This window comes from Salvelinus sp. IW2-2015, linkage group LG4q.1:29, assembly GCF_002910315.2.
Source record: "Salvelinus sp. IW2-2015 linkage group LG4q.1:29, ASM291031v2, whole genome shotgun sequence".
NCBI classification, from domain to species: domain Eukaryota; kingdom Metazoa; phylum Chordata; class Actinopteri; order Salmoniformes; family Salmonidae; genus Salvelinus; species Salvelinus sp. IW2-2015.
In genome coordinates, this window is record NC_036842.1 from 23,525,883 (window position 1) to 23,552,330 (window position 26,448).

General features: G+C 42.1%; 2 protein-coding genes across 4 annotated transcripts; both read left to right on the top strand.

The window, feature by feature from the left end:
- Window positions 1-1,406: 1,406 nt before the first annotated feature.
- On the top strand, window positions 1,407-5,593 carry LOC111961691 (small nuclear ribonucleoprotein Sm D3). Its single transcript, XM_023984147.2, has 4 exons — window positions 1,407-1,662; window positions 4,758-4,896; window positions 5,021-5,213; window positions 5,330-5,593. Exons 2-4 carry the CDS (start codon window positions 4,771-4,773, stop codon window positions 5,395-5,397), a joined length of 387 nt encoding a protein of 128 aa, XP_023839915.1. The 5' UTR covers window positions 1,407-1,662; window positions 4,758-4,770; the 3' UTR covers window positions 5,398-5,593.
- A 400-nt stretch (window positions 5,594-5,993) lies between these two features.
- On the top strand, window positions 5,994-26,074 carry LOC111961692 (calcium/calmodulin-dependent protein kinase kinase 2). 3 transcript variants are annotated; one of them, XM_023984148.2, is made up of 17 exons: window positions 5,995-6,538; window positions 9,214-9,815; window positions 10,368-10,415; window positions 14,417-14,470; window positions 15,086-15,137; window positions 16,827-16,960; window positions 17,154-17,190; window positions 17,368-17,389; window positions 17,776-17,867; window positions 18,565-18,764; window positions 18,889-18,942; window positions 19,129-19,202; window positions 19,296-19,383; window positions 19,621-19,752; window positions 20,341-20,453; window positions 21,085-21,138; window positions 21,895-25,239. In XM_023984148.2, exons 2-17 carry the CDS (start codon window positions 9,282-9,284, stop codon window positions 21,965-21,967), a joined length of 1,761 nt encoding a protein of 586 aa, XP_023839916.1. In that variant the 5' UTR covers window positions 5,995-6,538; window positions 9,214-9,281; the 3' UTR covers window positions 21,968-25,239. The 3 variants fall into 3 exon arrangements, with proteins under 3 accessions (XP_070298522.1, XP_023839916.1, XP_023839918.1); XM_070442421.1 differs by lacking the exons at window positions 21,085-21,138; window positions 21,895-25,239 and adding an exon at window positions 25,343-26,074 and having other exon boundaries at window positions 5,994-6,538; XM_023984150.2 differs by lacking the exon at window positions 21,085-21,138 and having other exon boundaries at window positions 5,998-6,538.
- Window positions 26,075-26,448: the final 374 nt, after the last annotated feature.

A 26,448-nucleotide genomic window follows, 5' to 3' on the forward strand; every position in this document is an offset into this window, starting at 1 on the left:
CCTCTAAGCATTTAATCAAGTTGGATCATCTTTGGATGCCGACAGCAGTCGCACCATTGGAAGACATAGCTTGGACTGTAGCCTACAAAAGCCTATTCCTGCTTTTTTCCCGCGATCCATCAAACAAATTTGGTGTGTCATCATAGTGGTCTCTGACTTGTGGTCAGACTCGCTCAGGTGGAACAAACTTAAACTTGCGCCTTTTTTCAATGCTGATTTGAATGTCATTGAGAAAACAGTGAAGTGTCAAAGATTTTTTGTTGCAAACATCCTTTCTGAATTTAAAAGTAGTCTTTGAAGTAATCATCTAGTTTTTCAAAAGCATCTGTAATCTGATTACAATATTTTTGCTGGTAATGTAACGGATTACAGTTACTGTTTTTTTGGTAATCTCTTACATGTAACAGATTACATGTAATCTGTTACTCCCCAACCCTGGATGTTAGGTACAGTGGGACTTTTTGTAAAATGGCTTTATAAATGAAAATATAGCAATGTATCAACCTATTTGACATCAAAGAAGGCCAACCAACTTTCTGGTAGAGAATGCAGTGATGAGTACTACAACTGTTGCCCATAATAAAGCGCAGTGCGTGCGCTATGATAAACTGCATCTGACGGTTTAGGAACATCAACTGAATAATCTGCTTTCTAATATTTAGTGAGAGGCAGGACATGTTCCTATAAAAGAAGCCCATTTGTATTATCAGCTTCTTTACATTGCCATGACACTGGCTGCCACTGGATGAAGTAGGCTACTGTGATTTATTCTAAGCAATGCACCAACTCAATACTGCTTCTTACTGTCAGTATCAGTGTACTATAGGATCTTAAAGTACTGTAGCAAAGATATGTATAACTAACCCAAGATAGTTCATCTGTGTCGTTTACAGTGGGAGCAAATTAAGCATTGTGGGTAGAACAAGCAAGGTGGGCAAAGCCAAACTCGAGCTAGCGAGATATCCTAATGGCGCGTTGTATCATATATTTGCATATTGCCGTTAGGGAACGCCTTTTTTGAAGTGAGCGCAAACTCAATTTGACCTTACACTCATTCTAAAAACCGTCAAAGTCTATCAAACTTAGTGCACTCTGTTCGTAACAGATTTCAGTTTTGGAAACATAAAAAGTTTTGAGATCAGATGTTTCATCGATGAGAAAATTATCAGAATTATCAGAATATCGGCCCAGTTTCATTCATTCACACCATCCTCTCCCACTACCCGCCACTGGACTTCCTCTCACGACCATATTTGGTGGTGAAAAAAACGTAAACGGATGCTATGCTCCTGTGACGAGCCTGGGTTTCCCCTTCTGTCTGTGACTGTAGTGGAATCAAGAGGAAATGGCCTGTCAGATTGTCTGTATGTTTAATTTATCTAAACACGTTCATATTACAAATGGGTCGTCTCCATCTAAAAAAGTGGGGGAGCCTCAACTTCTTTAGCAAACGTAAGATATATAATCATATATCGAGGAAGACAACAAGTCACATGTGGCATCGCTTTATGTTTTAACCGGAAGTTCTTCCTTTCTCCAGTTGCATTCTGGGTAGTCGTAAAACGCACGAAATACTCTCGCCGCTGATTCATTGGTCGCACGTTGCAGAAGCTTGAAAGTTGGAAGACCGCGGAAATCAACAAAGAACAACTTGAAATTAAGGTAAAAACAATGCTATATTTTAAGCAAGTTGCTAGATTGCTTATACTATCCAGCGAGCCCAAACCAACACACCCATCCTTGCCAGTTAGCTAAAGTAGAGATCCCCGGCCACAGTTGAGTAAGCTAGCTATGTAGCTACCTAGCTAACTACATTTTGCAGTTTAAATATGTTTGGGAGGCAGGTAGCAATGCGGTTAGAGCGTTAACACAGTGACGAAAGGTCGATAGTTCAAATACCCGAATCTACAAGGTGAAAATTCTGTCGATGTGTGCAAGACACTTAACCTGCATTTGCTCCAAGGGCGCCGTAACTACGATGGCTGACCCTGTAAAACAACACATTTCACAGCGCCTATCCGGTGTAACGTATGTGACAATGTTTTGAATTGAACATTTTTCTTATTCACCTGGCTCAATTGTGGCGGTAGCGATTAACCTTGATACGCACTTTCCAGTAGAATTGAACATGTTTGTTTTCAATTTAGGCCACCGTGAAAGCTATGCGCAGGCTCAATCACATAATGTTAATACAATTGTAACCCAGGCCTAAACCAGCAAGCAGAGGTGACAAAGAAACTGAACTCCATGGCCAAGTAGAAAATCAGATTACTGCGACCACCACCAGGGGCGAAAATCTGATGTCAACTTTGGAGGGGACAATTACATGAAATTTTCTCAAGAGCAATTCCTGGGGGGGACACAAAGTAGTGCTGTAATACAGCCTACGTTGTAATATGTTAAATGTATATTGAGGAACCATAATTACTACTACTGGATAATTGATAGGTACAGTAGTTAACTGAAGGGTTGTCCCAACTTGTTTAAATCATTATAATACTACTACTAATAATAGTTCCTAGCAGTGTTCCTTATCAGTCCAGTATGTATGCAGGCATTTGTATTTACAACCAGCAATACCAAAAAAAGGCCAGTAGGTGGCACTATGGGTGCAGTTTTCATAAATACAATGAACATGGTGCGATCTCATCTCAAAGAATCTCCATTGAGAACCATCACAAAGTTGGTCTCCGCACTGAACTGACCTTTTTATTTAACTTTTTCTGATTCATTTATATAGTCATTAAATGTGCCACTGGCCTGAGTCTATTACAACATCTTTACAAGAACAAAACACTCAGAATAAGTACAGTTCTAAAAGCGAGAACTACTTCAATGAATAACCCAAACAACTCAACCAAAATATCCTTCAGAAATACTTAGTTGTTCAGTCAGCGTCTCAACTCTCCAAACAGCTATGGACAAGTATGTCACACAAAGTATGCAATTTAAAATAAAATAAATAATTAGTAAGTGTACTTGTCATTGTACTAAAAACTACTAAACAAATAACAAATATCATACTATACACCAGGGGTTCTCAAACAGGGGTCCCTGGTTGTAATTGCAAGGGTCCGTGAAATAAAAAAGTGTAATGAAGTATTCAGCAGCACAAGGATTCCAGTACCTTTACATATAATATAGAGGGGTGGAGGTCCCTGAGGACCGCTCAAAACCATTGCCTGCCTTGCCTCAAAATATGCAGGGGTTCCAGTACCCAAAAAAGGTTGAGAACCACTGCTATACACACTACTGAACAAAAGAACCGAACATATGTTTGCGGGTTTCAATGATCCAACATTGCTGGCAGATATTTCCCTCGAGTGACTGTCCAGTCTGTCTATGTACATTTCAGACAAAATTCTATCACACCTCAATTTGGTCAACCAACCCCCGCACCTCCACTGGAAGCCTCCTGAGGACCTCTGCTGCCTCTCCACTGCTGCTACAGGAGGTATTTGATGCGAAAGAGGCAACTGCACTGAAAAGAGAATCTATGTTAGTCAGTCGTCAGGTACTGATCTAGAGACTCATCCAACTCCCCCGTGAGAAGCGCTCTTTCCAACTTTTGCAGGACGTTTAGACTGTCCTGGTCAAAACGGTCGCCCAAACTGAACCTCCACACCATCCAACCTTTTTAAAAATCTGCCCTATAGTGATCCACTGCTCTTGCAGCAAAATCGTCTTGGGTTGTTCTCAATGGATTCAATCAATGTCGTTGCTTCTTCTCCCATACAATGGCAAGGTAGCTTTTGTCATTCCTGCTGTATTACCCCACGTGCTGGATAACTGGGCACTGGATTAGATTTAGCTGGTGTGCTGTTACAGTTACAAAGTGGCGGTGGGTTGCAGTTTTGATTGTCTGTGCATTTTAATGGCTTTTCTCCAGTTCCAAATCCGCACTTATGAAGGCAACATCTGCTCTTTGGCCAAAAGATGGCTGGCTTGAAAACCCTGGCTACAGTGAAAATACAACACTCCTTTTATTGATGGATTATAATGTACCAGAGGGAAATCGCGAAACCATCTCGAAACGTCAACACTCAGTTGGCAAGAGTTTGTGGTTCTATAAATTGTGGGTGTGGCTGATATGGTTTTTGTACCATCCCTGAGATAACTGGACAATGCTGTGCCACTGTCCCCTATACTGGTGCTGCTGGCAACAAGGTTGACACCTGGTCCTGCCGTGGCTGTGACACTGTCCTCTGAAGTCTCTCTCCCTGGCTCTTTTCTCTTTCACCACCCTCACTGACTCAGTCGTGTCTCCTAGAAAATAAATAAGGTGTTTCCATACTCATTACTACCGTACCCAAAACTACACAATCACAACAGCAATACCATTGCCTTAAACAATTTGAGTCAGTCACCAGTTTAAGTTGAGAATGGGGTATCCATGGCATTTTCCAATTATGTCCCTATTTACAAGTCAAAAAAAGAAAGAACCTTTCATAATGTTGCCAAACAAAGACTCAACAAACTTACCTGAGACTCCCTGTCTCTCCAGTCTGTCCCCAGCTCTGCTGTCTGTGTGCCATATGTTGCCTGCTCTGCCTAATGACATCATGTGAAACATTCTATTAGCATTTCACTCTCTTCTTATGAACATTTATCACTAGTCTTTGAGATATTAGGCTACCTGGGTTTCTGGCCCAACGCTCTAACCGCTAGGCTACCCTTGCCGACCCGTAATAAACGACAAATAGTTTTCTATCTCTGGAGACACTGTCAATCTAAACCTTGTCTCATTGTTTCTACAGGACCTCTGCAAATATGTCCATCGGCGTGCCCATCAAGATTCTGCATGAAGCAGAGGGTCACATTGTGACCTGTGAGACCAACACTGGTGAAGTGTACAGAGGCAAGCTCATTGAGGCTGAGGACAACATGAACTGCCAGGTGTGTCATCTGGCTGCCTTTAGGGTTCAGGCAATAGTTATTTTATTATTATGTGAGGGATTTGTTTGTCCCTTTTACAGAATTGTGTGTAGGAAGTATATTAACTCTTACCTCTTCCTTTCAGATGTCCAATATCACTGTGACTCATCGGGATGGCCGTGTAGCCCAACTAGAGCAGGTCTACATCCGGGGCAGCAAGATTCGCTTCCTGATTTTACCGGACATGTTAAAGAATGCTCCTATGTTAAAGAGCATGAAAAACAAGAACCAGGGCACCGGAGCAGGAAGGGGGAAGGCAGCCATTCTCAAAGCCCAGGGTGAGTGCTACTGCTTCTACATATACCAGTATGGGAAATTGTTGAGGGTCAATAACACTCATTTTCACTCGACTATGAGTAGTAACGTAATATTTTTATCTCTGGTATTTCTGCAGTTGCTGCAAGAGGACGGGGTCGTGGCGGAGGAATTGGAAGAGGAACCATTTTCCAGAAGAGGCGATAGTATCTGCAATGGTTAATTAAAAATGATTGCATGGTAGTGTTTTTAATCTTTTTTTCTTAAGAGAACACTTTTTTTCTTTAGCCAGACTTTTACATTTTGCAAGACGGACACATGTTTTTGACATTGTAATTTTTTTTTTATATATATAAATGTATATTTGTAATAAATTGTCAGTTCCCCTGTCTGCTAACTTCTATTTGAGGTGCCTTTTGGTCTCTTATTGGGTGATTGTGATATGACCCTTAATGTCTATGGCTGTGGCATGCAATTACTTTTTGAAGAACTTTCATATTTGACCACCCTTTACCTAGCTATCTGGGTTGTAAAATTACTCTTACGTGTGTATGTTATATATATATATATTACACACATACACAAAAAGTATGTGGACACCCCTTCAAATGAGTGGATTTGGCTATTTCAGCCACACCTGTTAATGACAGGTTTATAGAATTGAACACAGCCATGCAATCTCCTTAGACAAACATTGGCAGTAGAATTGGCCTTACTGAAGAGCTCGGTGACTTGCTGCTCCGGTCAACTAAGTGCTGTTATTGTGAGGTGGAAACGTCTAGGAGCAGCAACTGCTCAGAACGCGAGTGCAAGCTCACACAAGCTTACAGAACGCGAGTGCTGAAGCAGTGTAAAAATCAATTGTCCTCGGTTGCAACACTGACTACCGAGTAACAACCTGCCTCGAAGTAACGTCGGTACAATAACTGTTCATCGGGAGCTTCATGAAATGGGTTTCCATGAGATGTTCGACCAGTTGTCGACATACTTTTGGTCATGTCGTTTTTGTACCACACTGGAGCCAGAAATCATCAAGGCTATATTCTCCTATGCCAAGAAAGGGCAATTCCATGGCAAGTTTGTTTCGGTTATGCTCCGAAAAGCTATTTTCTTTTGTGACTTCAGGAGGAAATAATACAACCGTTTGTTTGAGAGGGTCCATCACCCACAGCATTTCACCCACCGGCCACACGGTGTCTGCATTGGTCCAACAGGAATTTTGCTAACTATCACAATACCCCGGTTCTGTTTCTCTATGTAGCTAACCGGCAACATCAGCGATACTTCATACCTCAAGTGGCTAGTGCGCGGAACACCATTAACGTTGACAGTTGCACTGTATGACAAGGTAAGTTCTTGTGCAACGATTAGCTAGTAAGTATTTCTACCACCCATCACGTTAGGGTCGAAGGATTGTTTTTGTGAAGCGCGAGCGTCGCTTTTCCCCCAACATATTTCTGTCTCGTAAAGCTAACTACGTTGGCTAGCTAACGTTAGCTCTACAACCAAATACGACGATACGTGGGAAATATGTCAAGGTGTATTGAAAATGTAACGTTTTAATATCGCTTACATAAATATGCAATTAGCTAAACCATGACCTTATTTAGCAATAAATACCCTAAACTATAGCTAAACTATTTTAAATTGCAATCTTCTTTAGGGTTAGCAAACTAGCTATTAACTAGAACGTTAGCTATGTAACATATCCTGTACAGCAGTAACGTTTGCTCGTTTTCTGTAAGCTGTTGTGAATGTGAACCTTGCATGGTTCTCTGTTTTGTGTGTTGGTGTGTGCATGTACAGGTTATAAGCATCTTCCTCGGAATGAGCCACCTGGGTACCGAAGTGTGGGCTTGCAGAATAACGTTGACATTTAATGCAAATTACTTCCCATTCAATTGTCAACAGACCATATCGATACGTCATAGGCACCAAGTTAACATCATGATACCAAACTTGCCAAGTGTTTGCAACAACTGTTTGGTCAAGTATATTTGAAATAGGGCTAATGGGTTCCCAGATGTTTAGTCGTCAATCCCATTGAGCCCACTGCATAAATATTACAGTAGTCACATCAGCTATAGTCTGCTTGAGAGAGGAGATTCCTCTTGCCATTCACAGGGGCTTATCTGGTCTCGGGCTATAGATCAGTGACAGGGTTGATCTGTTAATAATGATGTTGAGAATACTCCTCTGCTATAGATGGCCCTGTGTGAGTGGTGTCCTCAGATTGAAACCCCCCCCAGGTCAGATCATGTGACTTTTGTTATGATAAGAGCAAGTGGCACCTGGAGCAGAGTAGCATCTGTTTGTTTCCAGGCCTGGAAGCTGCTTCTTCAGCGATCCAGTGTAATGAGGAATCAGTGTAGTGTAATGGTTTCAGCCTCAGATCTCTAGGAACAAGGAAGTAAGTTGTCTTTGGACTCCATTTCAGCCGACTTGACAAGAATATGGACAAGAAAATGTGTTAGTATGTAACTCTGGAGTGTCTGTGAATATCTCAACCACGGACTGTGTGCATTAGCATCTCATGCGAGTGGAAATAGGTGTTGAGCTCTGCCTCGTCAACCATCTGAGATCAAAGTAGGTCATGGGTAGTTGACTGCACTCCGATTATAGAAAGGCTAATGTACACAGTGGGTTATGCAGGCTAGCTAGGCCTACATCTTTGGCCACGTCTCACATAGTTCCTCTACTTTCCTCAAGCTAAATCAGGCTATCAGAGTTTAGTTGTGACACCAGGGGAGGTTACAGTGCTACTCTGCTCTGAAAAGAACGAGGGGGCACTTCATTGTTGGTTCTGATATCCTTTATTCTCTGTGATCTGTTGAAACTGGCCCCTGTTTGATATTGTATTGTTACTTGGTGACGAGGGACGGAGGAAAATTCACAAGGGTTATCTAATCCACTGCATGTTCTGGAAATGTTTCTCTTCATCAAAAGATAAACGCACACTACCTTGTTGTTGACTCTCCCCCAGCAGATGTAGACTGCCAGTGAGTGTGTGTGGGGGTGTTTAGTAGGAGGCTGTCTTGTGGATATAATGAGCTAGGGGTCAGTGGTGAAGTACAGCAGGGAGAAAGGCTGGAGAGAGAGAGCCACCACTGACAACACGAGCTATGAGCACCCACATCAAGCTGAGTGGGAGACGTGACTGAGGGGACAGGGAGAGGCAGAGCAGGAGACACACACAGACAGCGATTATAGCGAGGCAGCTAGAGGGAGTTTTATGAATAGAGAAAATGTGAAAGAGTGTTGAAAAAGAGTCAGGGAGAGAGCAAAATAAATGTACTCCAAGACTGTGGTGGTAAAGAGAGATGGATGGATAGGAGAAAGGGGGCCACCTGGAGGGGGCTTCTCTTCCCACACATGTTTTCCTCATTGTGATCTTGACTTGGGGAGGAGTGTTTATCTTATTCTGGCTGCTTTGATTTTCCCTATCTATGTGGCACACTCAGCTCCCACACCCCTGAAAGGCAGAGTCAACATCAGAACAGATAATGGGCTAAGATATGGGGGGGGGGGGTACTTGAGATAGAGGTTAACAACCTTGGTTGGCTAGAATAGATAACCAAACCCCTTATGGAGGCTTGAATGAGTCCAACTGTTCAGAGATGTTGTTTCTGATTCCAGCCATATTTGGAGTTGTTAGCACATGGAGAAACTGTATGCTAGTAATGTCGTAGCCTAGCCTAAGTCCATACAGGTGTTGGTTGATTGGTTCTCAAGTTATGAACTTGCTCTGTGTTAGCATCATTTTCCTAGGATTTGTTTGTTGGCACCTCAACATGTTTTGAGTTGAAAGAGCTAAAAAGTTGTTGCAGGTTGGAATTCCAGGGGGGTCTGGCTCATCTTGCTATTTTGCCCATGAACACGGTCAGGACCTAGGCTCTATGTCTGTCGACAGACCTGTGTTGTAACTGATAGCCTAAATTTCAGACATTATTATATATTTTTTTCATCCCTAAAGTTCTCTGTGTTGAAAGGTGAAATATCATTTTATTGTGTGTTTTCTCTTAGCTGTCTGCTCTCCTGAGGTAGACCACTGATGGAGCAGTGGCCAATAGGCTCTGGGGACAGTCTACGTAATGTTTCCGTGTGTTTCCTCCTGGCCCTCTGCTGAGGCCCCGTCGCCCTGTGGCCATGCCCCCCTGCCCACACACACTCACACACAGCCCCTGCTGTGCAGCGGCCTTGCCCCAACGATGAACCCTCACCCCCACCCTGTCCCAGACTACATGGAGTCCCTCATCGTGGTGACCGAGTACGAGCCCAAGGGGGGTGAGGAGGTGGAGGACATGGACAGCTCCGAGACCCCTGAGCCTGGCGCACCCCTCTTCAGAACCCCCTCCTGCGACCAGCTGTCCCACGCTGTGGGCCGCCCCGTGGCCCTGTTCCCCAAGCCCCAGGAGCACCGGGGAAGACTAAACCTGTCGGACAGGAAGCTGTCCCTGCAGGAGCGCTCCCAGACGGCCTCGTCTCCCTGCGGCTCCCCAGGGCTCAACGGCCGCTTCATCTACCCCTCGCTTCCCTACTCGCCCATCACCTCGCCCCACTCCTCCCCCCGGCTGCCCCGTAGACCCACCGTGGAGTCTCACCGCGTCTCCATCACTGACCTGCAGGTAGGCTACGGCCTTTTACCCTCCCACCTGGTGTTTTTAATAAAACACCATTTTTGTATTAGCCAAATTCTATGAACGCACATCAGCTGAACATGTGCATTTGTCCCCAGTGGTAAATGAAGCAGCATACTGGTATAAAGGTTGATTCTATATGAAGGTAAGGTCCATGGTCTCATTAGATGCCAGCTCACTCCCCATTAGATCTCAGAAGCATAGTCTAGTAGACTCCATGTAGAGATGATCTGTATCCCAAATTGCACCATATGGTCTCTAGCTAGGTTGTTACCCTGCTCCTTGAACACTTCTATACTTGACTCAATATAAACTAGCAGATCCCATTACTGATGGTTTGTACAGACTTCAATTTTGTATGTTTAGTCATGCTGACTTTTGGTAGTTTGTTTTCCAAGGTTGTCCATAATGAAGGTTGTGTTGGTCAGCACATTGCTTTTACATGGATTGTTGGTTCTGCTAATGCTATACTTAATGTGATGATTGTTGCAGACCAAGAAAAATGCATTAGTCAGCCAATTTCTTTTTTTTCTCTCAAAGGACTGCGTGCAGCTCAACCAGTACAAGCTCAAAGATGAAATCGGAAAGGTACTGTCGTCGCTCTTCAAAGCACTTCAGATTCAGATCAACTTTATTATACCACCAGGGGGAAATTCATTTGGTCATGTGCTTAAAAAGACGGTACATAAAATATGAAAACACAGAAACTACACAATAGAATTCATTAAAATTGCCATACTGAAGCTACACATTTAAAGTGGAAGTGCAATATGCTGTATACTCAAGGAACCAGACTATCTGTTGGTATTGGTATTTTTTGGTATTTGGTATTTTATTAGGATCCCCATTAGCTGTTGTAAAAGCAGTAGCTACTCTTCCTGGGGTCCACACAAAACATGAAACATAATACAGAATGACATAATACAGATCATCAATAGACAAGAACAGCTCAAGGACAGAACTACATACATTTTTTAAAATGGCACACGTAGCCTACATATCAATGCATACACACAAACTATCTAGGTCAAATAGGGGAGAGGCGTTGTGCCGCGACGTGTTGCTTTATCTGTTTTTTGAAACTGGGTTTGCTGTTTATTTGAGCAATATGAGATGGAATGAAATTCCATGCAATAAGGGGTCTATATAATACTGTACGCTTTCTTGAATTTGTTCTGGTTTGGGAATTGTGAAAAGACCCCTGGTGGTATGTCTGGTGGGATAAGTGTGTGTGTCAGAGCTGTGTGTAAGTTGACTATGCAAACAATTTGGGATTTTCAACACATTAATGTTTCTTATAAAAAGAAGTGATGCAGTCAGTCTCTCCTCAACTCTTAGCAAAGAGAGACTGGCATGTATAGTATTTATATCAGCCCTCTGATTACAATTAAGAGCAAAACGTGCCTCTCTGTTCTGGGCCAGCTGCAGCTTAACTAGGTATTTCCTTGCAGCACTCGACCACACGACTGGACAATAATCAAGATTAGACTAAACTAGAGCCTGCAGAACTTAAAGTAATTTAGTCTCAACTTGTTCAACAGCCACACCATTCATTACCAGATTCAGCTGAAGTCTAGAACTTAAGGAATGATTTGTACCAAATACAATGCTCTTAGTTTTAGAGATGTTCAGGACCAGTGTATTACTGTCCACCCATTCCAAAACAGACTGCAACTCTTTGTTAAGGGTATCAGTGACTTCATTAGCTGTGGTTGCTGATGTGTATATGTTTAAATCATCAGCATACATGGACACACATGCTTTGTTTAATGCCAGTGGCAAGTCATTGGTAAAAATAGAAAAGAGTAGAGGGCCTAGAGAGCTGCCCTGCGGTACACCACACTTTACATATTTGACATTAGAGAAGCTTCCATTAAAGAAAACCCTTTGAGTTCCATTAGATAGATAGCTCTGAATCCACGATATGGCAGAGGGTGAAAAGCCACAACACATACGTTTTTTCAACAACAGGTTATGGTCATTAGTATCAAAGGCTGCACTGAAATCTAACAATACAGCTCCCACAATCTTCTTACTATCAATTTCTTTCAACCAAGCATCAGTCATTTGTGTCAGTGCAGTACGTGTTGAGTGCCCTTCTCTATAAGCATGCTGAAAGTCTGTTGTTAATTTGTTTACAGTGATATAAAATTTTATTTGGTCAAACACAATTTTTTCCCAACAGTTTGCTAAGAGCTGGCAGCAAGCTTCTGGTCTGCTATTAGAACCATTAAAGTAGTGGAATTACTTTGTCTTCTGTCCAGGCCTGAGGACAAAGACTTTCCTCTAGGCTCAGATTAAAGATATGACAGATAGTAGTCTATAGAGTCAGCTACCATCCTCAGTAGCTTTCCATCTAAGTTGTCAATGCCAGGAGGTTTGTCATTATTGATCGATAACCATCATTTTTCCACCTTTCCCACACTAACTTTACAAAATTCAAACTTGCAATGGTTTTCTTTCATTATTTGTTTTTTTATGCATGAATGTGGTGGCTCACTGTTCGTTGTTGGCATTTCCTGCCTAAGTTTGCCCACTTTGCCAATAAAGTAATCATTAAAATAATTGGCAACATCAAATGGTTTTGTGATGAATAAGCCATCTGATTTGATGAAAGATGGAGTTGAATGTGTCTTTCTGCCCATAATTTCATTTAAAGTACTCAAGTTTTTTTCCATCAAGTTTTTCCCCATCATCCCCAAGAAAGTAGACCTCTCTGTTTGCATCACATACTGTACAGTATCAAGCATTTCCCACATATTATTTAGATACTGACTGTTAGCACTTGGTGGCCTATAGCAACACCCCAAAAGAAAAGGCTTTAGATGTGCCAAGTGAACCTGCAACCACAACACTTCAATAACACTTGACATAAGATCTTCTCTAAGCATTACAGGGATATGGCTCTGAAAATATACAGCAACACCTCCCCCATAAGCATTTCTGTCTCTTCTATAAATGTTATATCCTTGTATTGCTACTGATGTATCATCAAATGAATTATCCAAGTGATTCTCAGAAATGGCTAACATATGAAGGTTATCTGATGTTAGCTAGTTATTGATTTAATGAACAATATTGCTAAGGCTACATATATTAATATGGGCTATTTTCAGCCCTTTCCTGTGTAGCTTATCAGATATAGACATAATACTGAAAAGAGCAGACAAAGCAANGGGTGGGTGGGTACGTGCACACACACGTGCACGTGCTGCGGGGTTGAAGCTATGAACCCATAGGCTTGGCTCTCTCATCCCTTCCAGGCTTCTGGGAGGGAGGGTGGACAATGAGCCTGTCGTAGCAGATGTAAGCAATGTCCCCACGGGCTCTGGCAGCTTTCATGGCTGGGATCAGTTCTTTCCTCTTCTGGTGCACAGCTTCAGGATAGTCCTCAACGAGGAAGATATACATTCCTTTCAAGTTCTTGGCTCTTTCCAGAACAGCTACCTTGTCCTTGAACCTCAGGAACTTGACCACTATCAGCCTGGGCCTATCACCTGGGCCTATCACTTGGGCTGGTTGTGGGTTTTCCAGTCCTGTGGGCGCGCTCCACCTTAATCTTCCTGTTGTCCATCTTCAATTTCTCAGAGATCATTTCCCTCACTTTGTCCTCTGACGCCCTCCAGGTCTCATGTGGAGATTCTGCAATTCCGTCCACAACCATGTTGTTCTGCCTTGATTGTCCCTCGAGATATAAATCAGATTATCTGTCATTTTTATCATGGATTCACACACAGAACTGATGTCCTCTCTCAATCACTTTCAGATTACTGTCATCTTGCCGTTCTCCTGTTTCAACTCACCGAACTGACCCTGGGAGAACTGCAAACTGTTCTTAGTGGCTGTTGGAATAAAAGAGTCCCCATTTCTATCCGTTTTGATTTTATTTTGAAGAAGTCCCCATTCCTCTATCTATTTCCCACTGCATGTTAAAAAGATGGAGGATCATTAAGGGGCAGTTGCCATCATTCTCAGTTCTCCTTGCCAGCCTTGTCCTAATTTCAAATTCCCTGAAAATCCCCGGCCCAGAGAGAGTTAGAGGAGCATGAGAGGCTGGTATAAATAGCCCTAGTCTTCTGTCTTCTCCTTGAGTAGTGTGCATGGTGCTGAGTGGGTCTGTTCTGTTCTGTGTGGAGTAGTAGACAATGGGAGCCTGTCAGGATGGAGTTGGAGAGAGTTGTGTCCTGCTATCACCTCATCTCTAGTCTGGGATGGGCTTCCTGCTGTAGCTCCAATCTGTTCTCCCAGCTGGGACCTGCACGTGTGTGTGTGTGTGTGAAGGAATAGTCTTTCCAACTAATTTGGCTAAGCTCTGTATATGTGGGTGGGTAGAGAAGCTTGATAGACAAACTAGATTGTGTTGCACTAATTAGGCACAAATCTAAGATGTGGGTGGGTAGATTTGAATTAGACTGTTGATTTTGAAGCTGTTCCTCATTGAGTACTCAGTCCATACATTTCCGATGGGTCAACTTGGGATAGCTATTCTGTGTGTGCGTGCATCCGTGTTTGTAGTGTTTATTTGTGTGGATGATTGACAGCTGCTGAATGTCACACTCTGTCTAACTGTTCTCCTGTTCTCTGACAAGGGCTCATATGGTGTTGTCAAGCTGGCCTACAATGAAGATGACAACACCTACTATGTGAGTCCTGCTGGCCACCGTATACACACACACACACACACACACACACACACACACTCACTCTCTCGCACTGTCATCATTAGGACTGATCGCTCTGTAGTGTTGTCACGATACCATTATCGCCATACTCAGAGGTATCGTGGCAAAGAAACAAAACATGAAGCGGCCCAAATCTTCTTGAGGAAAACAGCCCTACTGTTAGAAACAAGCAGCCTTATGTTTTCACGCAGGTCACATGTTTATTTTCCAAGCTATTTTACACAATATGTTACATACAGTAGGTTTTTTAAAGGACCAAAAAGTTTAGTTTGCTTTGTGTTTACCTTTTTGCCATGTAAAATCCGGTATTGTAGTATCGCGATACTGTTATCATGACAACCCTATCGCTATGAGATGTGACAGTATGTGAAGCATAACAGAGGCAATTGGTTGTTCTGTAGTTCTGTAATGTGTTTCTTGTATTGTGTAAAAGTAGGGTAATGTTTCACATCTACTCCTTCCTCTATCCAGAGAAGCATGTAACTACACTTCTTTTTACTGTACCTCTCTCCATACTTTGATGTCAGACTTCTCTCCTCCTCCCTCCCTCTCTTTCTCTCTCCTCCCCTCCTCCAGGCAATGAAAGTGCTGTCCAAGAAGAGGCTGATGAGGCAGGCAGGTTTCCCACGTAAGTACAGAGCCTAGGGCAGATAGGCAATCCATCGGGGAGTACATAGCCTAGTTCTTGGACAATAAACGCAAAATTACCAACATTCCCTTCCTCTTACCGAAGCATTTTCCGTACGTGAGTAGTTTTCTGTGATTTTGCTACACAACGTTCATGTAGATTGTTCTAAAACCTATGCATTATGTTGATTCCTGCTTTGAAAGTATCTGCCTGGAAAGATACAGAGCAGCAGAAGCAACCCAGGGTGTCAAAAACACTTCGAAATTTGACGTTTAAGCAACTTAGAAATTTTACGTTTGGAGAAATGTGGATTAACATCAGAATCCGAAGTCAAATTGGTAAAACCATGAGATCTTGTTGTTCATCAAGTAGTCTAGGCCTAGCGCTGGAAAGTTTTTGTAGGTCATTAGCCTACATTTACTGATAGATTCATTAATTAGCCTACATGGCTATATAGCAAAAAAATCATATTTAGAGTTAGCATTCTTGCTAAGGGTTTTGAGTTCCCACGTCCTCAAATGGTGAATAATATAGCCTATAGTGCAGTATGCACAAAGAGGTACCATAAGCCGCCTCCAACGTACTTTTAGAGAATTTGGCAGTACATCCAACCGGCCTCACAACCGCAGACCATGTGTAACCATGCCAGCCCAGGACCTCCACATCTGGATTCTTCACCTGTGGGATCGTCTGAGACCAACGACCCAGGCACAAACTGTCAGAAACCTTCTCAGGGAAACTCATCTGTGTGTACATTGTCCTCACCAGGTTCTTGACCTGACTGCAGATCAGCATCGTAAACTGACTTTACTGGGCAAATGCTCACCTTTGATGGCTACTGGCACGCTGGAGAAGTGTGCTCTTCACAGATTAATCCCGGTTTCAGCTGTACCGGGCAGATGGCAGACATACATGTATGGCATCGTGTGAGCAAGCGGTTTGCTGATATGAACAAAGTACCCCATGATGGCGGTGGGGTTATGGTATGGGCAGGCATAAGATACGGACAACAAACACAATTGCATTATATCTATGGCTATTTGAATGCACAGAGATACCGTGACGAGATCCTGAGGCCCATTGTCGTGCCATTCATCCGCTGCCACCCCCTCATGTTTCAGCGTTATAATGCACTGCCCATGTCGCAAGGATTTGTACACAATTCCTGGAAGCTGAAAATGTCCCAGTTCTTCCAAGACCTGCATACTCACCAGACATGTCACCCATTGAGCCCGTTTGGGATGCCCTGGATCGACGTGTATGACAGTGTGTTTCAGTTCCCGACAATATGCAGCAACTTCACACAGCCATTGAAGAGTGGTACAACATTACACAGACCACAATCAACAGCCTGATCAACTCCATGCGAAGATGTGTCACGCTGCATAAAGCAAATGGTGGTCACACCAGATACTGACTGGTTTTCTGATCTACGCCCCCACTTTTTTTTAAGGTGTCTGACCAACTGATGCATATCTGTGAAATACATAAATTAGGGCCTAATGAATTTATTTAAATATACTGATTTTGTTATATGAACTGTAATTGTAAAATCTTTGAAATTGTTTCATGTTGCGTTTTATATTTTGGTTCAGTGTAGTTACATTTATCACAATATGACTTTTTGTCCATTCTGCTGCTGTAGACTAACAAGGCCACTACACTCTCTTTGCTCCTGTCCACCTGCAGGGAGACCGCCACCCCGCGGCGCCAAAGCAGCCCCTGAAGGCCTCCCTCAGCCCAAAGGACCCCTGGAACGGGTCTACCAGGAGATTGCCATCCTGAAAAAGCTGGACCATCCCAATGTAGTGAAACTGGTAGAGGTGAGGCTCTGCAATTTGGATGGCGTTGGTCCTCTTAACTCAAGCTCTTTGTGTACTGCCAATACATAATACAATACCATTGAGACTGCGTAGTCTGCACTGTGTCCTCGACCCTGTCAGTGATTGCAAGTTTACTTGTGTTTACCACAGACTGCTAGTAGTGTTCCTCTCACCTGCTTTCTTCTCCTGCCAGGTTCTGGATGACCCTGGTGAGGACCATCTGTACATGGGTAAGATTGGCCTGATTCTCTCTCTGCCTGGCAATCCGCATGTGCGCACACACACACACGTCCCACTCACGTCCTAATCAGACCTACACACAAGTTAAATTATTTCCCGAAGCTATTATAAATAGCGTTGTTGATGATGATGTTGTAGTAATGATGGCATTTTTGTTCTGTTCACAGTGTTTGAGCTGGTCAAACAGGGGTAAGTTACGTTTTTTTACTGTAATCATTACAAGCTGGAATGAGCCCAATCTCTGAAGCACTGACATAGGGCCCTATAAAATCTGTATTTTTTTTGTTGCCTGATTCCCAAAATTCAGTTCTCTTTCCAGGTTTCAGTTTTTCCCAGTTTTCATGTTCAATACATTTAGTTGATTTCATGTTCAATACATTTAGTTGATTTCATGTTCAATACATTTAGTTGTTTCTCTAGTATACTCAATACATTTTTTTAACATTGTTGAATTCCGTTTTAATGTCTGGATAGCGTGATTCCGTCCGCGTTCTCTGCATCGCAGATTTTACAGTGCCCTACTGTAACGCTCTCTCTGTGTGTGTGTCTGTCTGTGGGTATGTTTACCTGCGTAGGGCTGTGATGGAGGAGATGCCCACGGACAAGCCGCTGAATGAAGACCAGGCACGGTTCTACTTCCAAGACCTGCTCAGGGGGATTGAGTTCTGTGAGTGGGTTCTCTTCTCTAATCTCAGAACTGTCTGTTCTCTACCTCTCTTTAGACGCCCACTGCCTCCTTTCCCCGACGCACATCATCTCAGTGGCTTTTAGAGGCATTATTGCACTCAAACAGGACCATATTCCCTATAAGTGCACTACTTTTGACCTGAGACTTTACATTACATTTTCTTTTGACCAGAGCCTATGGTGCTCTGGTCAAAGTAGTGCGCTATATAGGGAAAATTGGTCCGTTTGGGACGCACCCCAAGACTTACCACTAGCTCTGTATTCTACCAGAGCAGTACAGACAGAGATGTGGAGGGAGATGCACTGTATGGGCACTAGAAGCAGCACTCAAAACCTCTCTCCCTCTCCCTTATACTACTTAGTCAACCTCCCTTCACTAACAGACAAGGTAAGAATCGTTATGTACCTGTATGATCAGGATGTATTATACTAAGGCGTGTGTGTAACAGATTGAGATGGTACAAAATAAACTCACCCATAGCTTGAAATGTTGCTAATTGCGGCATTAAATCGGATCCTTTTCAATGGCACAAATGGTTAGTATGCTGTCAAGCAGGCGTTCACAGGTGTTTGCGAGCAGAGAGTAACTAGTTCGAGCCATGGACAGGGACAGTGAAGGAAGCGATACTGTTAGCAGCACAGTGACACCGGTTACATGTGTTGTTGTGGTTTTACAGTGCATTACCAGAGGATCATCCACCGGGACATCAAGCCCTCGAACCTCCTAGTTGGGGAGGACGGTCATATTAAGATTGCTGACTTTGGGGTCAGTAACCAGTTTGAGGGTGCAGACGCCCTTCTGACCAGCACGGTGGGCACGCCCGCCTTCCTTGCCCCAGAGACCCTCTCCGAGACCAGGAAGAACTTCTCTGGCAAGGTGAATGTCACCCCCTGGAAGGCTCTTTGGAAATTAAATATTTTCCTCTGGAATTCCCATAGGGCAACTCGTATGGGACAATTTAATGATATGGGCTTAAGTCAATTTCTGTTTCTTCTTGTAGGCATTGGATATTTGGGCCATGGGAGTGACGCTCTATTGTTTCGTGTTTGGAGTGGTAAACCTCTAACCTCTTTCCTTAACTGTGATGTACATATAACCTCACAATCCACATCGCATAATGCAAGGTCAGGTTTAACACTGATACTGAACAGTTTATCGTTTACATTTTGATACATCATTGTTCACCTCACATGTTCACTTTTGACAACTGAGTTGACTGTAATTTTACTCACATCAACAGTGTCCCTTTATGGATGAACGCATCCTTAGTCTTCATCAGAAGATCAAGACCCAGCCAGTGGAGCTGCCAGAGCAGTGAGTACTCCATTCAACTCTACTGGGAGTAATATGATCCATTCCAAATAGATAACCATAAGCATAAGTCCTCCTCTTGTTGTGGCCCTACAGTGCAGACATATCTGACGATCTGAAAGATCTGCTACTGAAGATGCTGGACAAGAATCCAGAGAGCAGGATATCAATACCACAGATTAAGGTTTGCTTCTTTGTGATTTTCTTAATATGTTTATTGTGTGTGTGTGTGTGTGTGTGTGTGTGTGTGTGTGTGTGTGTGTGTGTGTGTGTGTGTGTGTGTGTGTGTGTGTGTGTGTGTGTGTGTCGCAGTAAGTAATCTCAAGCAATGTTTCAGAAATCCATTAATTTATTCTGGATTAATACATTTGTGTGTATGTGTGTGCTTACATGATGTTGAGATTGTCTCTGCTCCTCCCAGGTGCACCCGTGGGTGACGAGGCACGGAGCTGAACCCCTCCCTCTGGAGGATGATAACTGCTGCATGCTGATTGAGGTGACCGAGGAGGAGGTGGAGAACTCTGTCAAACACATCCCCAGTCTGGCCACTGTGGTGAGTGGTGGGAGGAGGACACACACAGGCCACACTGCCCTGCCTTTAACACTAGATTAAACATGATAGCACTGGATTAATGGCTCAGAACTCACACTCAGGCTCATTTTACAGCAGGCAGTTTCTTGCTGTCCTGGGACATGAGGTCATACTTTGCAGTTCACAAAAGATACCTTGTTACGAATGTTCAATTATTGGTTTAGTATGTTCAGTTTCCTTTTAGCTCTTTGATTATTTCATCTACCTTACTGTCGTACAGTTCGGTAATTAAACTGTTGTTACCAAAGACGTTATAGAGTTATTATGGCATGAGTGCAACTTGATATGAAGTGTTGCTAAATATCTAACTAATAAAATACTTTGTTTGAACTATAACCAAGAAAAGTGAAAGTAGGACTATGGACAATGAATGATCTGCTCATAGCCACCCTGTGACGTGATTCATTCTTAACTCTATGGTATAGCCCTTTCAAAAAGCCCACGACATAATACAGTCTGAAATCTGATGTTGTCCCCCTACAAAGCCACTGACACAATACAATATCACTCAGAGTTGTGTGGTCAGATCACTGATGTCTGTGTCTGTAGATCCTGGTGAGGACCATGCTGAGGAAGCGCTCCTTTGGGAACCCCTTTGACTGGGGCCGTCAGAGGACCGAGGACAGAGGCACCAGTCTGTCTGCACCGGGACACATGCTGACGTAAGTCCCCCTCTTAGGCCTTTCACACTGCTCTCTAGGCAGTGGATGAAAAGTATTTTAAAAGCAGTTAGGGTTGCAAAATTCTGTTAACTTTCCCCAAATTCCCCGTTTTTCCAGAAATCCTGGTTGGAAGATTCTGGATTTTCTGCTTTTTCTGGAAAACCTTGTAATTTGGGGAAAGTTACCAGAATTCTGCAACTCTAAAAGCAGCAGGGTTGGGGTCAATTCCATTTCAATCCTGTCTATTCAGGAAGTAAACCAAATTCCAATTCCAAATGTTCCTCGTTGAAAAGCATTGAAGAGAATTGGAATTTCAATGTACTTCTTGAATGGACTGGAATTGAAAAGGAATTCCCCCTAACTCTGAAAAGCAGTTGAAGGTTTTTAATAAATGTCATGTAGCTTCATATAACTCTGGAGAAGCTCTGCTACGGGCTTTTTTGTACATGGGCAACATTCCTAACTAATCTGATCTTGCAAAATGATGCTCCTTTTTATTCTCATTCAATAAAAGTAGGATGTTACATAAAGGGTGTTAAGATTTCTTCTCTCCCTGCGCGACCAATGATATGCTTGCCGGCACTTGCTGTGGCAGCCTCTTAATCTGTCTCCCCCCTCTCCTGCCCACCAGCAAAGGGAGAGCGGCCAATGTGAGATACTGCTACATTCATAGTAACCAAAGAAGGTAAAGGACTATGGGCCTGCCACGGCCTTGCCTGCCTATCTATCTCAGTACTATTTAAGTAATATGAAACACACTTAAGTCCATAGGCATGAATGGTGTTAGTTTGTCAAGTGCTCCTGTGTAACAGTTTAACATGGAGTCTATTAAATAATTATAGTCAATACACAGGGGTACTTGAAGCCATGTCTGGGAACCTCTTGCTGCTAGTATCTGTTATGAAGTGGGGTTGCCTACTACCGAGCGCAAATGTAGGTGTTTTTGGCCAAGTGTGTACTGTACAGCAATGAGCACAAACCGTCAACTTAGAATCTCATTTTCTAAACTCTGATTGTAATGAACTTCATAACATGATCAAGGTCAACCAGCCTGACTCAATCCTTGGCCAAGCACTACAGAATTGTAGCCTAAACACTTTGCCTGTGAAAACCCTGAATTAAATTTGTCTAAAGTATCTGGTAAAAATAAAAAATACATGGGTTTCTGATTCCTCTGCATGCAGCACAACAATAGCCTCCTCCCTCGCCCAAAGACATACCATTGAACTACTTTCATGTTTTTTTTGTGTGTGTATTTTACCTGAATGTTCGACTAACAGCTTGCTAAGTTCCCTCTGCTTGCTCTCTCCAGTTATGTAACAAGTAAATGGTTCCACTGAGTTTCCCAGCTAAACGGAGGTTAACTAACCATCTCTGCAGTGATAGAATTGACACAGGTACTTAGCACTGTTAAATTCTGCTCCTCCGATCTGTTTCCTAGGAAACAAGAGAGCATGGAGGGCATGAGAAGTATGGACCTGCCCTTCGTGGGAGAGGATGAGGCTCTTTCCTGATGCTGTGTGGTTTTTAAGCGCGAGGGTTGGGGCATGCTAGCGACTCGACTTGCAGTCCGCCCTCAAGCCCACGCTTCACCCACTGCTTTATGCTGTGGCGGCCACCAATGTTTTTGGTGGCCGCCTGTTGGACTGTTGGAAGAGCTCCAGGACTTGTATAGAGACGTGACTGGAGCCTGGACACCCTTCTGGGGGAAGCTCCCTCATTGTCACTCACTAACCCCTTGTCTGTAATGCATGCTCATGTTTCTAGGCATAGCATGCTCTGTCTCAGGCCTCTGATGTACAGGTCTGTTAGCCTAGGTACCTGTGTTTCTCCACACTCTCCACCATTTGAAAAGGCTCTCACATTTACTGCAGGGGTATGGGGGCAGGAGGGAGGGAGGGGGTGTTTGTGGATGGTTGTACATTTCAAAGGGTGACTCCTGGCCCCCACATTTCAGCAGAGCAGAGTACTTGACTATTTATGGTTGTCTGTTCCACTCATCAATGTGGACAGTTTAGGAACATTCATGTTTTCAGTGGAAACCTGTATAGGAGAGGTTTATTGAGATGAAAAATGTTTACTACATTCATAGTATGCATGTGTGTCTGTTGATTTCTCAATGCAAACATTGTAGAATTGACATAAGTTGCACATTAATAGAATTAGTTGTTGCTGCACAATCTATTTGTTTTATTTATTAAGTCCTCACTAATGATTCATTGTAAAATGTCTCCCAGTTACTACAACTGGTAAAGAGCTTTTAAAAACGTAATGAAAGTAAATGTTTCTAATATATGTGTTTAGCAAAGGGGATGATATAGTGTTGAAGCTGAAATCAAAATCACGTTTGTTTCTTTTTATATGGTAATAGATTTACAGATCTCATTTTCAGAACACCAAAAAGAAAATGGTTATCATATTTTGTTAAGTAATAGCATTCATAGAGAAACAAACACCTTTTAAACAAGTGAATTGCAATGTCATTGTGAAATTGTATCAATTACTGGCTCTTACAAATACATTTTAATACCAAGCATATAGCCTAGTGCGGCTGCAGACCTCTTGTACAATCTATGCATGACATATCTCTTATGGAAATGTTGGAATTAGTTTGACATGGATAAAGTTGTCATTAGATATGGTAAGATACAAACGAGATGGTAGAACTTCGACATTGCCAGTAGAGTGCAATCTTTTTAAATTCTCCGCTTTTTCTAAATTTTTAGATGAGCCCAAAGTGGTCGAATAATCTACCCAGTTCTCTAGTGGCATGTGTTTTTAACCTCTTGCCCTTTTTGCATATAGTTAGACAATGTTGGTGTACAGATCACTTCAGTCACTGAGCATGTTTATGATTCCATAAGATATGATTGAAACAACATTAATTCAACAATGAATGCTTCCACATAGTGATTATTTCAGCACCAAAGTGTCATTTTCTTGCATGTCACTGCTGTTTGTGAAAACACTGAATTGTATGTTGTGTTTTTTAAGACTTTTAAGACTATGCACTCTGTTGCAATGCTGGACCCTCAGTCAGCCTGTCATGTATGCTATGTTGTTAGATGGTATCTGAGTGAGGAGGTCTCTGTATAGCTGACCACTTACAGTGTCTTCAGAAAGTATTCATACCTCTTGACTTGTTCCACATTTTGTTGTGATACAGCTGGAATTAAAAATGAATTAAATCGTTTTTTTCTCACCCATTTACACACAAAATGTAAGCAAATGTATTGAAAATGAAGTACAGAAATAGCTCATTTACATAAGTATTCACACCCTTCAGTCAATGCATGTTAGAATCACCTTTTGCAGTGATTTCAACTGAGTCTTTCTGGGTAAGCATTTAAGAGCTTTGCACACCTGGATTGTAGTATTGGCCCATTATTCTTTACAAAAATGTTCAAGCTCTGTCATATTGGTTGTTGATCATTGCTAGACAACCATTTTCATGTTTTACCATAGATTTTCAAGCAGGTCTAAGTCACAACTGTAAAAATTCACTGTCTTCTTGATAAGCAGCTCCAGGGTTGATTTGGCCTTGTGTTTTAGGTTATTGTCCTGCTGAAAGGTGAATTTATCTCCCAGTGTCTGGTGGAAAGCAGACTGAACCAGGTTTTCCTCTAGGATTTTGCCTGTGCTTAGCTAGATTTCTTTTTTTATGCTGAAAAACTCCCGTCCTTAACGATTACAAGCATATCCATGACATAATGCCGCCACCACTATGTTTGAAAATATGGAGAGTGTTACTCAGTAATGTTTTGTATTGTATTTTCCCAAAACATAACACTTTGTAGTCAAGGCAAAAATGTAATTGCTTTGCCAATTTTTTTGCAGGATAACTTTAGTGCCTTGTTGCAAACAGGATGCATGTTTTGGAATGTTTTTTATTCGGTATATGCTTCCTTCTTTTCACTCTGTCAATTAGGTTAGTATTGTGGAGTAACTACTATGTTGTTGATCCATCCTCCGTTTTCTCCTATCACAGCCATTAAACTCTGTTTTAAAGTCACCATTGGTCTCATGGTGAAATCCCTGAGCGATTTCCTTCCTATCCTGCAACTGAGTTAAGAAGGACACCTGTATCTTTGTGGTGACTGGGTGTATGGATACACCATCTAAAGTGTAATTAATAACTTCACCATGCTCAAAGGGATATTCAATGTTAGCTTCTTCTTTTTTTTTACCCATCTACCAATAGGTGCTCTTTACAAGGCATTGGAAAATCTCCCTGGTCTTTGTGGTTGAATTTTTGTTTGAAATTCACTGCTCGACTGAGTGACCTTACAGATAATTGTATGTGTGGGGTATAGAGATTAGGTAGTTATTAAAAATCATGTTAAACACTATTATTGCACACAGTATGAGTCCATGCAACTTATTTTGACTGACTTGTTAAGCTAATTGTTACTCGTGAACTTTAGGCTTACCATAACAAAGGGGTTGAATACTTATTGACTCAAAACATTTCAGCTTTTCATTTTAAATGTATTTGTAAAAATTTTGAAAAACATAATTCCACATTGACATGATGGATAATTGGGTGTAGGACAGTGACCAAAAACTGCAATTTAATCTGTTTTAAATTCAGGCTGTAACACAACAAAATGTGTAAAAAGTAAAGTGGTGTGAATACTTTCTGAAGGAACTGTAGTATAAAAGTACCTGTTTGTGAGAGAGCGATCTAACCATCTTGTCAAATGTTCAGGGGGGGCCCTTTTGAAAATAATCTAACATTTAAATTATGGATAAAATACTGATGAAAATTACAAGATCAGTCCAAATCCCCCAAAAATCTGGATAAACACAGTCATGATTCACAATCAGGGGTGTAACTTTGGTTTTAGAAGTGGGGATTACATAACTTTTTTTTTTTATTTTTAATCCAGGGATAAACACTCCAAACGGTCTACCCAACTGCTCGGAGGCGTCCGCATGGTCCTAAAGCACAGCAGACTGCACCGTTGCCTCGTTTTGTATCACATTCCAATGATAAAACTGGGGGGGGACAAAAATGCAAATTCAGAATGTGGGGGGGACTTGTCCCAGTGAAGGTTGCGCCCCTGCTCACAATTAAAATGCTACATCAGTTGAAGTGTTCTCTTTTCTCTTTCTGTCAAAATGTATAGTAAAAAATATGTTCTGATATAACCCACCATCATGGGTTTAAGTTAAACTGTTGAAAATGTCGAAGACAAACCATATTTTATCATCCCTCCACATGAAAGTGCTCCCTTCTCCTAAGAACAACATATCGAAGAAGAGGTTGGGTTTGACTACAGGGTTAAATAAAATTCTACCCCCAGAATGCTGTATGATATTTGTATTTATACATATATTTAATCTTCGCTTTTTGTTTCATCACAATCTGTGCCCTATCTTATAGAAATGGCTAGGATTACCTTTACTGTCCATATCACACAATGTACTATGGTATAATGTCATCCATTGTAGTGAGATGTTGTGGCCTCTACCCAAATGCATGCCAACATACTGTAAACATACCATTGAATTGTCATAGCATGACAGAGCTTCTCACAAAACGGGAGCTCATAATGAATTATTCTATTCATCTTGCATCCAGTTCTTTATTTGAATAAATTACAGTTGCCTTTCTGCAATGTGTGTCCTGTCTCTGTCACATTATTGTTGAGTATTGTTTTGCAGAAGCGTATTGTGCACTTGTTTTTTCGGGCCATCATAGGTGTAATGCCCAAAGATGTGTATACATTGGTAATGGCCAAATTCTATGTAGCTACATCAACTTTTACTTTACACAAAAATGACCACCAGAGTGCATCCTATCCCATTTCATGATACAGGATGCACTCTGCACATTCACTGCCTTGGTAAAAAAAAAATAGCCTATAGCTGAATAATACTTGTTATTAATCAAGATAAGCCTAATAGGTGAATGTATTATCAGATTTGTACAAACCAGCTTCAAGCAAACTTGTTGAATGTCTATGGTAAATGTATTTCATGTAGGGAATAG

Coding starts and splice junctions, on each gene's coding strand:
- LOC111961691 (XM_023984147.2), top strand. CDS start 4,771: ATGTCCATCGGCGTGCCCATCAAGATTCTGCATGAAGCAGAGGGTCAC. Junction 4,897..5,020: donor AGGACAACATGAACTGCCAG/GTGTGTCATCTG, acceptor TCTTCCTTTCAG/ATGTCCAATATCACTGTGAC. Junction 5,214..5,329: donor AGCCATTCTCAAAGCCCAGG/GTGAGTGCTACT, acceptor GTATTTCTGCAG/TTGCTGCAAGAGGACGGGGT.
- LOC111961692 (XM_070442421.1), top strand. CDS start 9,282: ATGTTTCCGTGTGTTTCCTCCTGGCCCTCTGCTGAGGCCCCGTCGCCC. Junction 18,943..19,128: donor ATTGTTTCGTGTTTGGAGTG/GTAAACCTCTAA, acceptor TCACATCAACAG/TGTCCCTTTATGGATGAACG. Junction 19,203..19,295: donor CCAGTGGAGCTGCCAGAGCA/GTGAGTACTCCA, acceptor GTGGCCCTACAG/TGCAGACATATCTGACGATC.